At 38.3% G+C, this 18,515-nt stretch overlaps 1 protein-coding gene across 1 annotated transcript in view; it reads right to left on the minus strand.

The window, feature by feature from the left end:
* Positions 1–14,260: 14,260 nt before the first annotated feature.
* CABIN1 (calcineurin binding protein 1) overlaps positions 14,261–18,515 on the minus strand; it is a gene marked incomplete at both ends in the record, with an annotated part of 45,516 nt that continues 41,261 nt past the window's right edge. Inside the window, one exon of the mRNA XM_008942560.1 lies at positions 14,261–14,374. Coding sequence (XP_008940808.1) covers positions 14,261–14,374 — 114 coding nt within the window. The remainder of the gene's footprint in view (positions 14,375–18,515) is intronic.

Here is an 18,515-nt window from a genome sequence, read left to right on the forward strand (position 1 = left end):
TTTTTATGGCTTCTGATTATTTAATTCAATAACCAGATAAAGTTTGAGGAACACCTCAGTCAGAATCACCTGTGGGATGTGACCTTTAGCACATGCTCTCCAGTACACAATACTAGGAGCCAGATGGAAGTGATTTTACATTTTTAAGCATTTCTAACTTCTGCACACTGGGATTTCCTGATGAAATGTTCTGGGGTGAATAACAAATGTTCAGAAAGATTCCTGACCTCTCTGTACTGTCAAGATAAGGGTGCTCGCTTTCCTTGCAAACACAGCATATGAGCTTGTTAAGGTCAATATATTTGAAATTCTGTTCCACTTTCAAATTATTTTCTTCAGTTCATATGATACACATTGTAAATTCTGGTGTGAACTCCACTTCCACTTAAAAACAAAATATGAAATCTACTCCTCCTAAGGAAGCAGAACATCGTTTTCTCTTATAGATGGCTTTTTTTTTTTTAACTTGTAGAGATAAAAGTCATCTCAAGTTTCCAGTGCAATGGAAGTCCTACAGGAACTAAAAGTATTCTTCCTTCAGCAGCTGTATTTGATTCCCTTAACTCAAGATATTTCTAATAGTCTTGCAAACACTCAGGTAACACTAACCAGCAGATTGGATCATCTTGCTAGAAAACCCAGCCTAATCCAGAGCAGCAAATTTCATCATCTATATATAAGATTTTTCCAGGCAAATTTCTCTTTTCTATCAGTGCTTTAACTACTGTAAGGAGCCCACTAATGCTGAGCAGCAGAAATGGCTGCTACCACCAAAACCAACAACATACCTGCACTGAAGTGCAACTCACACAGTGGTCAGCAGGTAACAGAAACATAGATGTTAAGGAGGGTGAAGAGGAGAGAAAAATACATTCCACATTTCATGTATTCACTAATTTTGTTATCCAAAGATCCTATCCTGTTTATATACAGGTTCATATTTCTTATTTATTAAGAGGAAATTTTATTCCCTTTGAATTTCAAAGAGAAACATAAACCAGAAAGTGTCAAGTCTGAACCTTCAGAGAACTTGCACCTTTTCAAAACCTCTCTTCAATATTCAATGAGTAATTCAGTCCTTCCTTACAATTACTGTTTTGCTTGAAAACATCAACTTGGATTGCAAAAGAGTATTTTAATATAAGAATAGTAATATTTTAATTAAATATGATGTTATACCTGACAAACTTCTCTCAAAACCAGGAATTTCTATGGATAAAGGTATTATTTAGGGAATTTCATACTGATCATACACTGTCTTTGTCTAGAGACAAACAAATGTAAAATAATATCTAATTATTTGCCCACACACTACATTTAAACTGCTGTTCTTAAAAGGGCAACTGCAAGAAGAAAGAATAAATGCAAATGGGAAAACAGGAGAAGAGTGTGTCAAAAGGTAGCAACAGGAATAAGATAAACTGAAAGGAGATTTGGAACAGAAATCTGTGGTGTATCATCTTTCTGTCTTCAGCTTGCTGCCCACATACTTAAAAGACTTCAGAGTCAGACTCATCTCCTGGTGGGCCTTTCATTTTGTCAGCTTCAGTCTGCCACTGGAGACAGCTCTCAGGCGGAAGTTTTCAGGAAGAAAGACATTTTGCTTTGCTTTACCTTATTGATTTGAGAACATACAAAGGCAGGAAATTTTATTCTGGCTCAATTATTCACAAAAAGCAAGCAGAGACTTGTCAGATTTTGAAGGGAGAAAAGTGACATATTGAAAAGACATTGACAAAATAACCCAGAAAATAGGCCTACATGTGAATGGTTCACCTGCCTACACTGTCACAGTAATGCTGTGCCCAGAATTCACTATCTATGATTTCTAGCAACTATTTCAGAAAGAGAGCAATGCACAGTGATTACTAATTTACAAAGAAGAAACTCACCTTTCTGCTTAAAATCAGTCTCCCCTTTTCTTCTACACTTCGTCACCAGGGTCACATCAACTGATTGTCTAAATCCTAGGCTGAGAACTCTCTGGGTATGAAATCTGTACAGCAGTTAAGTCCTGTCTGTCTGTGTCCTCTTTTCTTCCCTAATTCAAATCTTTTTGCTACTAAGTGCCTGGGTGCCAGGTGGCACAACCTGAAACTGTAGCTTTTGTGACATAGTGGTTGATATTTCTGAATTTCAGCATGGGAACTGGCTTTTCAAAACTTCTCCTCCAGATGCCGACGACCTCTGAAGCAGCAAAGACTGGCTTTTGCAAATTACTTCACTTGAAATTCTGGAACACAACCCAGCAATGCTGAGAGCCCAAATACCTTTCCCAGTCCAGAGCCATTAAACTTCCTCCAGTTCGAGCACAGTCACTGTGCAGTCCCTCATCAGTGCAGTGCAGCGAATGCATGTTGAAGCTCATTTCCACTCTTTTCTTTGTGATCAGAAATAGCTGCTACTGGACTTCAAAGTATTATTTTATTCTTTTCAGCTTTCATACTTCTACAAGACATTTGAATAAGCGAACAATACACTTCAACAAAGTGCATTAGTATCTCATTGTCCTACTATCTTCTTACCAAAATCTTAGTTTTGGAATTCAGTCAGCCACGGGAGTAATGTCTAAGTCCTCTGGCTAGTTAGCCACTGTTAAAGTTAACATTCCTTTCCTATTAAGATTCATTTTATTGCCTGACATTTTAAAATAATTGTTCTTTTCATTTTTTCAACCTGCCTTAAAAGTCTTTGTTCTTCAACATTCTAACTGTTCCTTCACCTGCAATACACATAAACACACACACAGGCATGCACACAGAGTGAAACTCAAAACATACTTTTACTGTTGCTCATGTTTAAGGCCTGCAAGACAAGCATCTGCTGCCTGCAGAGCCTGTTTTAGTGATGACACAGCATTCAGGATACATTTTCCTGTGCATTCACCCCTCCTGATGGAGATAACTATTTACTTTCTGGCATATATATGCATATATATGTGTAGATATACGTATATATATACACACACATATATATATGTGAATCCATTGTGCTGCAAGGGATGAGGACCAGTGATGGGGTACTAAGTCTGAAGAGTAACTCCTCCTGTATATGGCACTAACTGGTAAGTTCTCATTTCCTTAAAGTGGAAAAAAAAAACATATGGAAGAGACAGTATATTTACTTGAAGATTTGTGCAAAGGAAAAACTAGTAAGGAATAAACATGCCAATCAAACACTAATTCTTTAGTTGTTCATTCTCATCAACTCTGACACAAAAAAAACCAAGACTAGCTTTTGTTCAGTTTTCATCAGTTTCTAGTATTTTTATAACTTATTTTATTTACAAACTATACAGGATATTGCTTATTGACTGTTGCAATTTAAATATTAAAACAAAAAAACCCCACCCTTTTTATATAAAACATTTGGTAAAATCTTAAGATTTCAAAATCTTGGTAATTGTTTTGAACTAGCTTAACTTTCAAAAAATTAGTCTGTATACATTGTTGCACATTGTACTTGAAGTGTGAAACAGTGTAAAGTTTGGGGTTTTTCTTGTCCCAAAAGCAACATTAAATTTTTGTATAACTAATTCAGAAAGAAAAAAAATAAAAACCACCACACTTTTGCTTTCTTGCTTATTGGAAAGAAAATTACAATGAAAATACCCTGACCTAATACCTGTTGGGGAGTAATTTTCAGTAAGACCTTCCGTACAGAGCTGTCAGACTAAGGGCAAACAAAGCCAGATGTTTTTCTTTTGAGCCTGCTGGAACAACCACATCATTACACGCATGAAAACATCACTTTTATGTGTCACCAAACATAATTTTTAAAGATTAAGCTTATCCTATTGTCAGTATTTCATCTTACGAAGTAATTGGAACACACATTTTATTTCAACACTTAGGTTTCTGTCAGTAGTATTTTCCCTTGCAGCACAAAGAAAATGCTTTTGAAATCACTGCACTGCATTCAAGACCAAAAGTCCCACCTTCATGATACAACTATAGCAGCCTGTAATCCCTACTTCTTTCTAAAGCCTTATGTATAATTCTGTTAAACTTTAACACTGCATCTCCCACTAACTGTGATACATGCATGGATTAGAAACATAAAACACGTACTCTGTATTAGGCAGATCAGTCATGACAGAAGAGAGTGTCACAGAGTTTGGGATGGCTATGTGCTTCTTCATGGATGAGCTACATAGAAAAGCCTGGCCTATCTTCAGGTTTGTCCAGGTTTTTCCTGCTGGAAATACTTTAGTCACTTGAGAGTCAGCATCACTGCAGTAAGTGAAGCTCAGTGACCATGAGATACTGTAATTGATAGCTACAACCACAAACACATACTCTTAAACCCTCAGTCTGTCAGGAAGAACAAACCAGGCATATGTAAACACAAATCAATTTAGCTGTTACACCAAGCTCATCAAATTATCTCAAACATCTGAAGACGTAAGAAAACGTCATTATATTAATGACTCACACTAGTTCCAGTCTACTAACATGGAGATGCAAGTGCAGATACACTCTGAACATACACATGGGGAGCAGCTGAAGAAGATAATGATTTAAATAGAAAATGACCTGGTAGGAGTTTTCAATTGTGATTTTTATCCTATATCAGCAAATCAAAATAGCCATCAAAATTCATAAGCCATTCTGAATAACTCCTAGGAAGTGCTTCAAGTGAAAGTGCTTCTTTCCAATTTTGCTTCCTCTAACCTATAGAAAAATTAAGCAACTTCATAGAAGCCAAATTTGTGAAACTGTCTATTGACATGAGGTAAGCAAATGCGGAGATGAAGTGTAGGCAGCCAAAACGAACAAAGGTCATAAAGCTCCTGGAAACAAGCCATTTTTCACTCAAGCTCTTAGAGGAACTTCCCTGGTTGGATCATAGTAATACATTTGAGTGTTCACAGGAGCAAGCTAAAATACTGACCATTATGAACTTCATTACTTTCACTCAGCCACTCAATCATATTTTGGTTTAATTCCTTTCAGGAGAATGAGAAAGTCACCTTGTTTAAGTGGTCAGCCCTTGCTGTTTCACACAGTAGCTATCACACAAATTCCAAAGGTGTTCATATTATGCCAGGAAATCCTACCTCCTCCACAGGAGCCAAACAGTCTGGAACAATAATGCACTATACAATATTCAACATTTTTACTCCTTTAACTTTAGGAATTTTGCCAAAGATGGGAGTACTATTACTCAGAGAACTCCTGCTTCAATATCCTCATCTAAGCTCTGCAGAGTGATACTGTGGTCAGCTGGCAAACTGTTCATCATACACTAGCTACTGCACAACAATAGAATATGTTCTTACCTATCATAATCTGCCATCTTCTCCATCTTAACCTTTTTAATTTTGCTAATTACATCCTGCTGTAGACATGAAATAAAAAATCTTTATCTATAAATGCTATCCACTTGCACAGATGTACACAGAGACTTGCATCATGCTGCTCTCATCCCACATTCTTCTGTTTTCACTTTTACACTAAGGCAATATATATCCATGAGAAATACTAAAATCCTTCTGCTGAGAACTGCAATTCCTGGAATATTTATCATTATATATGCTGCTAAAATAAAACCAAAAAAAAAAACCACCAGGTATTTTTTACGCAGACAAGGTAGAGAAATGAAAAAACCTGTCATACCTGGAACATGGAACAGAAAAATGCTGTAACTGAGCAAGATCAGATAGAGGCTGGTATCTACCCCAACACAGTCCTGGAAATATCTACAACATTAAATACACAAAGGAGGAAACTGCCCTGATTGATGTTACAGTATCCTATCAACATAAAACTGGTAGAAACATCTCATCAGGTTCTAGCTGTACACCCACTAAATTTATGTTCCTCAGAGTAACGTTATCAGGCTTAGAACAAAAGGAGAGGGTATTTAAAGACAACAAGGTGCAACTTCAGACACATTCACACTACTTGCTTGTTCGCTCAACACTCTTGTGTGAACTCTACACATTAAAAGGAGTCATGCCAAAGCTTTCAGTCACAGATTATAGGAGTTTATAGGGAAAAGCAAAATGCTAATGATAGCTAATCCAAAAGATTCAATTTTCTGTCTCAGATTTTCTTCTCAGATTCCAAATGGACTCTTTTTTGGCTTTGTTTGCTTTGTTTTGTTTATGCAGCAGACTACACTTATTAACTGTTCTTGCCATTCACTTCTATGATAGCAGTAGGATAAATAACTCATATTAAGAAGCTGCAAAAGCTAGTTTGATAACCAGACAGCAGAGATATAATATAAAAATATATTTTAAATACCTTTCATGAATCAACACCTTTAAAACTCTGCTCTCCTACTGTATATAAAAATCTGTATTTAAAAAAAATATAATTAGTCTTTTTTAAAAGGAAAGAACCTAACCTAAGTTTAAAACTAATCCCAGTAAATGTCTAAAGGTAAGTCTCCCATCCATATCTGACACACAGCTGGCAGATGGAAAAATCAACTTATGGATTTATTCATTACACATTTGTGAAAGGACACTCATCACACACTATTCCAGCAAGCCTGTGCCTTTCAAATTACTGTTGAGAGTGGGTGAAATGTTTGTTGCTGTTAAACTTTTAAGATCCAGCTTTGAAACTTACTACTTTGTGTCCTGTAACACACTACAGCCTTCTCTCTTCTACAAAGCTGTATCTTCATTTATTTCAGTTATCTGTTCCCTCGCTTACCTTCATCTAGAAATTCATCTACTCAACAAAAGAAGAAACTTTTCCTAGGGAAACATAATGGAAAAAAGTAGCTGTTTAATATCCATCCACTGGCACAAACGACAGTTCAAAACCCCATGCTTGTAGCTCCAGGGATTCAGATTTATTGGCATCTTTACTGGCTGGGTCTTGGAAGCCTGCAGAGTTAGCCAGAAAGAACAGCGTGTATATATTGAGACAGAAAACTCTGTGAACGATGGACATTTTTCACTGATGAGTTCTGTTTTTCCAAGAGGATGGAGTGAAGAACTGTAAATAACATGTTGGGCAGAGGTTGAAAAAGTTATCTAGCTTTTTATAGGCAACTTTAAGACTTCATTGCTTACTGGGTTTCTGGTCTTAGTCCAGTCACTATGAAAGTTTCACTTGCACAGTTAACTCCTTGCTTACCTTGTTTTTGGAGTTAGTATTAAGATTGCATAAGAGAGCGAGCATAGAGGAGAGCAAGCAAGACAGAGTGCAACAACAACCTCCTTCTGTACCTACTAAAAGCATTCTTCCAATTAAAATGCTAGGAAATCTGGGCAGGAGATGTATAGGTAGAACTATCTTAACTTCACAAGTGAATAAAAAAGGGGCAAAGAAGGAAAACAGCTTGTTACTGGCAAAAGAAAAATTATCAAGGGTAAAGTTGGAAAAGAAAGAATAAAATTTTAACTCATTGTAGAGGCAAGTAGTATCATAATTTCCCACTTCCCCTTCACACAGGGGAAGCCATTTGCTATGCTATACAAGAAAAACAATGGAAATTAATATGCTTACTTGACTTTAATATGCAGATTCTTGAAAAGCTACCTTTTTCTACATAGAAAATCTCTGCCTGTTTCACACATAGACATCAATATCAGTAAATGTAATGGAGTCAGAGAAAACACTAACTCTGATCCATGTATTCTTTTATAAAATTGACTTTAGTCATGATTTGAGTCGAGGCTATCTCCTTATTATGCATTTTAACAAACCCACTTATCCAACATTTAAGCGTTAATAAAAAGAAAAAATTCTAGACTTGATGCAAAAATTACCTTGTATATATGAATTACATTTAACACTGAAATATGCCTTCCTGAATCTGCAGGCAGGCAAGACAGTGGTACTTTCAGTACAAGTTCCTCTACCCCATGGCTCAATGGGCATTCAGTGATGGGTGCTGGGAGCACTGTGCCTGTAACATGGTATTACTTTGCAAAACATGTGGTGAAGGGAAACTGAGAAAATTAACAAAAACCAAAAAGGAAGGAAAACAAGGAACAGAGGATAGGAAGATACTGATTTGGTTTCACTCTTCCATCTTCTAAACTTCATCTTATACTGTGACCATAAGATAACTGCCATTTATGCAGCTGACTGTATTTACAAATTAAGGCATATGATCATGCAATCATTTGGCTCAGAATGGACTCCTGGAGTATCTCTTCACAAGTATCTCTCCACAAGAATCTCTTCACCACACCAGAAAGCATTTCCTCACACAGATGAAGAACAATAACTTTATAATGATATTATTCAGGTACACAGGAAAAGCGATTAAATGCTTTTTAAAATTCCTGAGGAAGCCAGCTAGGCAGGCAGCATGTTAGCTCAAACATAACTCCAATTTGGTACAGCAAAGTCTCTGCCCTCTCTTCTTCAGGAGAGGTCCTGGGTGAGCCATGCATCCTCAGCTTGCATGGACTCCCTGCAGCACAGTGCCTCCTAAGAGCACACCAGCGTGCTGCTGACACTCCTAGCTTCCAAACTGTCATATCAGTTCACAAAGTAGCTTGGCCTCCTCACAGAAGAAGAAAATATTTGCCAGGGAGCTGTCTTTTACTTAACACCTGAATGCTCCACAGGCAGTAGGAAAGCTGGCAGTAAAAATCTGCATTTACCGAATGGCACTTTTAGAAAGCAGAAAGCTCCCTTTTTTAGGGCCTATTGCCTGCACAGTGAAAACACAGATATTTCACAGCTACAGTATGGCCATCTCCTGAAAAGATTAAAGACAATTCTATCTGTTAAAGGAGGTAGGGATATAACCATCCTCTAACCAGATGCCCCTATCTGCTTACCACAAGCACAAAGACATCGGCCTATTCGCGCGTGTTGCCCTTATGGTACTACTGTTATTTCGTTCTACACAACCACACAGCTCAGTGTTAATTGTGGTGGTCAACTTTTCTAGACACTTTTTTTTTGTATAACACCTATTAAATAGTGCTAAGTCGGATAACTTGCTTCAAGTGTTATCACATTGCTGGAATTCAAAAACTAAATTATTCCTTTTGGTTTCTGTTCCCTTGTGATTACAGAAAAACGGCATCCAAAGTGATCAGAAGCAAGAAGGACAAAATTGAATAACTAAACCCTTGTGATTTCTAGAATCCCACTTGTGGGTTTTTTTTTACTTGAGTTGGCAACCTCTCACACTCATTTTCACATGAAGAGTTAGAAGCACTATAAAGACCAACATTTTTTCAAAAAGTTGCAACCAAGCTAAAACTTAACTGCTAATCCTCATAGAGCCCCCATATCTGATTAAACTCTCATCATGCTGAAACATAGTCTCAACGCACACAGATGCACATTAGGTCACTTCAAATTCTCTTCCCCAAATCTGATCAAATGGCACTGTTTTTCTCAGAAGACTCATGTTCCACAAAGCAGATGTCTAGGAGCTGGAAGCACACTTGCCAACTGAAAAGACACACACCAGCTATGAGCAGGAGGACAGTAACTCAGATCTATCACCAGCCAAGGACAGGAAGGAAAGCAAGCACTAAAAGTTTCAGCAAAGTGATTTTAGTCTGCTGTTGCCTCCACTTTCAGGCTTTTCCAATACATGGTAGGAAACAGTGAAGCCAAGGCTTCAGCTGAGTTGCAACAATCAGCCTTGCAGAGCTGCTGTTGGTCCTGCATGTTATTTGGGCTTCTCCAGGTCAACCTTAGTAGCAACCTCAGACTGGGCAGAACAAATGTCTAGAATAGGTTCAGACCACCCTAATAGATTTTCCTCTTCCCTTAGATGATATGTAGTCAGATATCTCTAACAGAGACATTAAATTCTGTAATGAATTTTTCATTTTTTATTTAAGTAATGGGAGGCATATAATTAAACTTCTTGATATAACTGCCCAGCTTCCAGGAAAGCTGAGGCAGTGTTGCCTTTTTTCCTTCCTTGACAGTCCCCTATATTAGGGACTTTCTAACAGCCTTGTTCCCTGCATCTCAAATTCACCCGTATGGCTCTGGTTGCACAGAATCCCAAAACAAAGTCAACCCTTGCACCTTGTTCTCTATCTCAGAATCAACTTCCCTCTGGTAAAACAGAGAGAAGTAACTTGCAACTGGACACACAACTGGAGATAAAATCTGCTACATCAGGAGAGTAACAAAGTGCCACTGGTGATCACCATGCCCTAAGAAGAACTACCTCCAGAAACCTGCAGCACCAAACTTAGACTTTATGCTTCAACTACTCAGTTTCCAGAACTTGCAGCTCTGCACAGCAGAGGTCTTCTGCCAGTCACACCTTGTATGAACAACAGCAAAGTGCAACCACTGCTGTCTCTCAGACCCTGGCTCCCAGTGGATGCTGCTACCTTACTTTGACCCTGCTCACTCGGACCACAGAATGAAGGGCTTCAGGGATACAGCCCAGAATAAACATACTGCATTTCTTTTGGAATTAAAAATAGAACAATTATCCTTTAACAGTTTGCAGCAAGACTTCATGCACATGAATGTCTGCATTATAGTATACTGTGTGCATGCACTGCCTTCGTATGTGGGGAACAGTTACCAAAGATGGACATCAGGATCTTTATTACAACAGATTATTATTACGTTACCACAGAGGATGTGCCAGGAAAATACAAATACAGTATGTGAAACCATATGGAGAAGTTACTGGTACACAGAGCTCAGCCATCAAAACACTTCTTTCACAATCACCACCCACCCACAGACTGATGAATACTCATCATCTGTGCACAAACTTTAACTTTGTTTTATTAATAGTGGCATGAAATCTGAATATATAAAAAAGTTTCCTACTATATAAAGCAATGTTTGGGGTTTTTTTTTTTTTTCTACTGGTACATTAATTTCTAATTTAGTTACTGTGGAAACCATCCTGGAGCCCTTTTAAAAAAAAAAAAAAAAAAGTCTCTATTTACACACCCAGATAAAGATGAGGAGAAAAGCTACAGCATACCTGTACATGCAGGTTACAGAGAAATGTGTAACCAGCCAAAGAAAAAAGATGTAGTATTCTTTTATAGGAACACAGCTAAACCTTCTGTAAGCCTAACTGCAACAAATACTCATACAATGATTGCCTTCACTAACATAGCCACAAACGTGCAAAAGCCTCTGGCCTTAGAAAATCAGGGCCATCCTTTTCTGTTTGGAAAACGAAGAGCTACAACGAAAAAGGGAAATTTTCTGTATCCTGATATTACTCTAATATGGCAGATGAGAAGAAAACAGGCCTAAGTGAACATGCCTTTTTCATTCACTCTGAAGTCAGTAAATAATTCCAAGGGATTTCAGTGGGAGCTGAGCGACAGCTAACGAATTAGACAGACCGTGACACACAGATTCAGACCAGCAGCTCTGCAGTAAAATTTAACAGGAGACAGCTTTACCCAGGTTTATTTCCTTCATACAGCGCCATCATAAACATTTCATAAATAATTCTGCTAGGACTATGCATGATTTATAAAAGGTCTGGGAAGAGCAGGCTGGCACAGTCCCTACTTGTCTTTGAGCTGCTAACTTTCTCTCTTGCACACTGTTGTTTGTACCTGCAAAACTGAGTCAGCTATAATTTCAACAATGCTGAATCTTCTGTACAAGAGATTAAAAACACTAGTGCTACTTGCTCTAGAAGAAAAACGTATTTGAAGTACCTACATTAAGCCACTTAAGACATTCATTTAACTATTCATGAAAGCAAAAAAGTTCTCAAAAATAAAACCAAATATATGTTATGGAAGTAAATAAACACTTCAGGGAAAGTGTTTCTGTTGAAAATAACCCTGAAGGACATTAACAACCTTAGAATATCCTAAGGTGGGTCATTTAATTTCTAAGATTACATGCGACTACTTAGTTTTGTAGGGCTCTGTAATTTCTGGCTTATCACTTGACTCTGTACATGAAGACACTTGCTGGGCCAGGGGGCCAGTGCCCTGTACCACCACCCGCATCCTATGGATGACACACCAGTCTGTGTTCTGAGCACTGACCCAGATGGTGCAGGAGATTTGCTTACCCACCTGCCGCCATAGGAGCTTTGCAACGAACAAGCTGAGGTTTAACCCAGATAAGGTCACCACAGTGTTGAGATATTTTTTTTCCAAGTTGTTCACAGGCTTCAGTTTGTCCAATTTTGGAATGTCAGGTGACACCAACAGCTTTTTTTCATGGGCACTTGTAGCCCTTTCTCTCTCAGATCTGGATTTTCTCACTGTGCTAGGTCTGTGTCATCTGTACTGGATTACTGCCACATGTTCCACACAGCATTACTTGAAGAGGATTTTGAAAGTATAGCTGGGTAGAAAATCAGGCCACCAAAATATTTTGTCATGGTAAACTCCAAGTACACTATGCCTGTTAACAGGAGGACTAACCTACGTGCATGCAGGAATAAGTCAAGATGTTAGCACTGATTCAAAAAGGCCTCAAGAAGTTGTTTTGCTGTCTGAGGCACTCCATGTGCTTGTTATACTATCACCACAGCTGACACACTGCAATTTCTCAAGCTTGAAGGCAGCCATCTACATGGAGGACTCCAGACTAACATTGTCTTCATCTGTTGGTAGACCCAAAGCTGAGAACATCATTTTCAAACATCTTTCTTTCCTAACAGTACTGCTGTTGTATTGCACTAGGTTAGTACATACCTTCTGTTGAAAGTTATTTTTTTATTTCAAAGTTATTTGTTACTTCTTATTGAAGAAAATCAGTAAAATTAAATTATGTGAATTAAGTTGTTGTTGATGTACCAACCAGAATTATTATACAGCTGTCTAGTGTCTATATTAGCACTTTTTATCCTTCAGAGTATAAAGAGATCAATACATGGAATAAGGAATAATTCCTTTTTGAAATAATGCTGGAAACATCCACCTAGTAATACCATGGAATCTATCTTTAAATTACATTATCTAGCATTAGCCTTCAAAAACTAGACATGATTTAGGTCAAACACTGACCTCTCTTACTGTGGTAATACACATTTTCAAGTAGAACACTCCCTTAGACAAACTGCTCAGTTCCCAACTGCACATCTGCAATGATGAAAAAGTCAGCCTTGATCATGCAAAGTTCACACTTGACTTGAAGTATGTTGAATAATTTCATTAAATTCTACAAGAAAACTTGTATTATCTGGATATGAGCTGAAGTATTCACCACCTTGAAGTGTTAAACCCACTGCAGGATTCTTGCAGGGAAAGCAGGCAGATATTGCAGAGAAATAACCAGAACAAAGCCATGACAACAGTATTTGTTAATCAAAACATCTATCCAGGAAGACAGAATGTAGAAGCTCCTTTTGCAAACTGATCCATGATAAAATTTTGAACCAGTCAGTATTCCTCAGTTGTTCAACACATCTGAGGGATTATACTCAGAGACCACTCGCCTTATACTTAACTAAAGTCTGTACAGGGGTGCAGCAGAAATGAAGACAAATATTAACAGATATAAAATGGAAATAAATTTTACAATTGAAATATTAAAACAGAAGCACAGGATGGGAAAGCAGAGACATAAAATTCTTTTACTGCAACCACAGGCAACCATATAACAGACCAACAGAACACCTCCAGGTTCCCTCCACACATTGCAAGCCACAAAACAGCTACGGAATCCTATCACAAAAGAGCAGAAAGCACAAAAACATAGAACATACCACAGAAAAGCCAAAGATCCTGAAGACAACAGCAACGTGTTAAGTCACAATCATAGCAGGGAATTTGACAGAAAAATGCTCATTTAAGTTTCAGAAGTATTCTGTGTCCCATGTCATTGAGAGGCACATACACCCCTGTAGACCCGAAGATGGTATCACAGACACAGGGACAGTCTGCACAACAGTGCTGCTATTACACTGTGGGACTTGGAAACACTCACTACAAAAGCTGAATACAAGGAAGCTCCTTCCAACTCGAGAGATTTCTTAGAGCAACTAACACTATTTTTTATCATGAGAAGTGCAAGCCTAGTTGAGAAACAGCAAACAACAGGATAACTAAGATAAACAGAATTAGAATTTTTATAGAGGGCTCAACCATCGAGTCTATGGTAAATGATGCATAACTGAGAAATGTCGCTGCTTCTCTCCCCATCTTCTCAAGCTCATTAGCAATAACCCTTCTAACATGATTCCTTTCAAGAAAGGAAAAGCCCAGTAAATATCTCTGTAATATAATCCTGCCTTTCCTTTAGCTGCTCATGGCTTGTTTAACGTGCCTTTGCTGAGTGCCACACTAGCGTCCCGCCGCAGCGCTCCCAGATGAGGATGGCTGGGAGCAGGGCCGCGCTTACCGGCTCCGTCAACTTACGTTGAAGAAATTCGTCTTGTTCCTCTCGCAGAAGAGGCCCTGTGCAGGCATGTGCTTCAGCTGCTGCCATGGCACCCCGCTGCCCAGCAGCACGTCACGGGCCCACTGCAGGTTCTGTGGACAAAACGGGGCAGGTGAGTTACGGAGAGGTACAAATCGCTCACTTGCTTTGAGTTATTAACCTGCGTTGTCGCTTCTCATCTCCTGAGTAGCTGCTGTTCGGACATCATTTCTAGAGGCATGTGATTTGGAGAAGACATCCTTCAGGAGAGAGAAGCCAGCTTGCTTCTCAGAGCAAGCAGCCAGACTGATGAGCCCCAACAGACTAGTCAGGCCCCTACAGCTGCTGAATCCAGACTCAGATCACCAAGTTCTGCTTGCCTTTTTTTTTTTTTTTAACCTGTCTTCATTTCATTGGGATCTACTGCCCACCTCCTATCACCTACAGAATCCTGAACCATAGGCATATTTAAAACACCTTAATTTTTTTGTTAAAAGCTGAATTTTAATGCACAACATAAAATAATTTCTATATAAAAATATAAAGTTTCTCAGCAAAGACTGGAACTCACTGTTGTGGGCACCCTGTCCTGAGGCCCTCCTACACACATTGGGCCCCTCACTGCCCCCCAGCCCTCCCTGTCCCTCATCTCTTCCAGCCCCCTCCCCAGCACACTCTGGAAGCCAACCTCAGCTCTTCCCCAGGATAACTAATGCGAGACACACCAGCCCATGCCCAGGCAACCTCTAGGCTTTAACTGGGGTGATGAATTCAGGCCTTTCATCCCTACACTGCTATTGCCCTCCATGTAATTTCACTTAACCTGTCTGGAAAAGTCCATGCCTGTCATCACATCTGGGTAACAGTGCTCAGCAAGTTAACAAGAAAGTATCAGCAGGAGACTAAATGCTAGACAGCAATCAAAAATTCATAAAAGCACTACCCCTCTAAGAGTTCGATGCACAGGCATCTCTTGTGTAGTTGAGAGCTAGGGACAGCTGTTGGCTCCAGGCAAAACATTACTAACAGATGGGACAGTTATTAATTGTAAGGTTTCACTGACAGAAGTTTTGCTTTACTACATTTGTTATTTCAGTGTTAGAAAGTAGCACTCCATTTGCACAAGACTGGCTTTTTCAGAGACAACTTCACTAAAGAGCAGATAAAAGAAAGAGGAAAATACTTGGTTCATAGAGATAAATGAGAAAGTTGAATTCCTATTTCTGTTGTTCTGTGGGCTGGACATACACTTCTGTGAATCATAAATTTGATTAAAACATGTCCATCCAAGTATACTCCACTTGTAATATCCTTTTTACTGGAGGGAGGTATTAGCAATGTTCTTATCCTATCTTCCAGATTATTTTCTTTACAAGATTGTGGTGAAACAGTAAAAGCCCTGCTCAATCATGAATGCTTTTGTCCTAATGACAGTATACATGAAGAAATCTCCAATGTCTTACCAGAAGTGGAGCATCCCCTCTAGCAAAATGCTGATTATGGATTCATGTGCAAGAGAGCTGAACACTGGAAATACTAACCAGATATTTACAGATGTCAAAACCCCATCATTCAGACAGCTGACACAAGTACTTATACAGGACCTTCATGATTATAGTGCATGACAGTCAAGGGGATTTGGATATCTTTGTTTTGTTATGAAACAAACACATGTTCACTCATAAACATCACAAGGTACTTTCTGGCTAGGAAGGAGAATCAGCTAATTTAATTATTATCACTGAGTATCAAATGTAATTAAGATTGAAGAAAGCAAAGTATGCAAAGTTAACACTTAACTGTATACTAATTTTCCCCTACAGTACTTCTTTTGTAATATGTATTTCTGTAATCCTATTAACCTAAGCCTACAAAATACTTGGAAACACGTATAGAAGAAAATACAACACAGAAAAGAGCCTACAAAAATCTTGGTCTTCCATGAAAGTCATCCTCTTTAGGATAAAAATCAGAATCCAGCAAAAATAAGCCTATCATAATGCCCAAGAACCAGGCACATAAATGATTTTATGCCAATCATAGTCATCAGAAATGTAAGTAAATTCCAAGTATGAAAACAAAATTAAAAACTGCCTAATTCGTGGCAATCTGAATCTTACAGTTAAAACTACAGCATAAAAATTAAAGGAAATAAAAACCCTGCCACCACAAAGCTTAAATATAAAATCCACGTGTGAACAAATTTCAGCTAGGGATATATTCCCAAATCCAAGTTTTACGATGGAAATGTGAAGAGATCGTTCTGTGTACATGCTCTGGTGATCTGCTGTGCACATCATCCTGACCAGCCACAGCCACGTGTTTGGTACATATCATTCATAGACTTTTATTGAACAAGATGATGACAGTAACCTAGCTAGGAGGAAAAAAGATCATTCAGACAAATGGGGCAATTACACGGTAACTTCACACAATCAAAACTAATAGGAATAAAAGATGTAGTTACAGATTTTCCACTACCCTTCTTCTTAAATCACCATGTTCAGTTATTCCCAGCAAATACGCCTGAGCAGGTCTCAACTCATTAAATTTCACAGTTTGCTCTGCTTAGTTTTTAGCTGATGAAGTTGTTAGGAGTGGGTGAAGAGATCCAGGACATAGCAAAAAGGATTTATTCCTCCTGGCACGCTGCTTGCCAGTCTGAAATGCTGGATTTGGCTGTCTGACTCAGGACAATTATGAAGTACTCTTTCCAGTTCAGCTGTTGCCTCCCACATCTTCATCACCCCAAGATTTGGAGAGAAGATGAGTGACAGGGTGAGGTAACTTGCAAAAAAGTTTACCAGCATTGTTAAAGTGGAAAAGGAAAATCTCTTATGGTCAACCAAGTGGAAATCTGAGTCACCTGAGACAAGCACCTCTTAACTCAGTGGTGTCAGAAGCCACCTTCAGCTAACTTGGAAACTCCATCAAGTATTGCTGAGAGGGTACAAACATCTTACTACACCTTAACCCTTCTTTCTTCTATAATCTGTTGGAAGGCTTTGTCTCAAAAAAAAGCTCCAAACACCACCCTAGTGCTACTCCATCAAATAAAAGCAAAATAAACTATCAACCTTGAAGGGCAGCCTTTTGAATGAACTGTTATCACCAAACTGTTGCTACTTGAAGTTCTTACATCTATTATGCTTACAGATTATGCCTGTATCTAAGTATATATCAAATATACATACATATAATTTTTAGATGCAGGTATTATGCCTAGTTTGACTAAACTGTCATGCTACTCACCTTATCTCATACCTGACAATATTTTCCCCCTTAAGGGCTCTGTTAATAAGGGACATAATAGGTTTTTTATGTTTGTATCTTATAAGTTATACAAACATATATGAGAAGATTCTTCCAGGATTTACAGAGTATTTTTTATTTCAAGATAAAAACCCCATGTAAGGAGTTTTGGGTTTTTTTTTCATTTCCTGAGAATCTGTTGGTTGCAGAGTATCAGATCAGTTCTACATACTGATCTACAAGGACCATAAGGCAAATACTTTTCACAAAACTTTTTGGTTATACTGACAGTGTCTTGCCAAGTCCTATCTTCTCCTTCCAAACTGTGTCAACACTCATTTTGGAGGTAAAAATCACAAAGGATGAAGACATTACTTCAAGACAGAGACAAGGTGAATGGGAAAATAAAAGTACTACCCAAACTGGAAATGAAGTAACTTCTGAAAAATTCTTCCTAATTTTCCTGAATATTTATTCCAAGAAAAAACAGCTATGCACAAATTTGCTCTGATAAGAGAATAAAACAAAGAGAAAGAGCCTCCAAATACTAAGCAGGATTTTGCAGGAGAAAGGAAACCAGAACACACAGCCAAACAAAATGCTGAAAGATTTTTAAAAGGTTGCTAAAAAAAGCACTCAATGACTATTTTTACTAATCTCACAACAGTAAAACCAGTAATGCTGTCAAATGGGAGAAAACAGATTGCATATGGAAAACTTGTTTCTCTGTGCTATGGAGACCTGCCAATCCTCTCCTTTCCCAGCCAACCATGAATTTTGGCCATCAGTCTAAATTCTTCATACAAATTCCTGGCACTGGTATATAAATGCTGATTTTTCCAAGATGGTTATATGAATTTAAAAATTAATTTCAGCTTTCTAAAATTTACGAGTAATCCACTCCACCCCCACAGCATCTCAGCCTGATGTAATTTATCTCATTTTTTAAATCAGGCTTATCATCAGTATATCTAAGTACACATCTTACTCCAGTTCCTGCTG

The sequence above is a fragment of the Merops nubicus genome, unplaced genomic scaffold (genome assembly GCF_000691845.1).
Source record: "Merops nubicus isolate BGI_N331 unplaced genomic scaffold, ASM69184v1 scaffold8656, whole genome shotgun sequence".
Taxonomy (NCBI): Eukaryota; Metazoa; Chordata; class Aves; order Coraciiformes; family Meropidae; genus Merops; species Merops nubicus.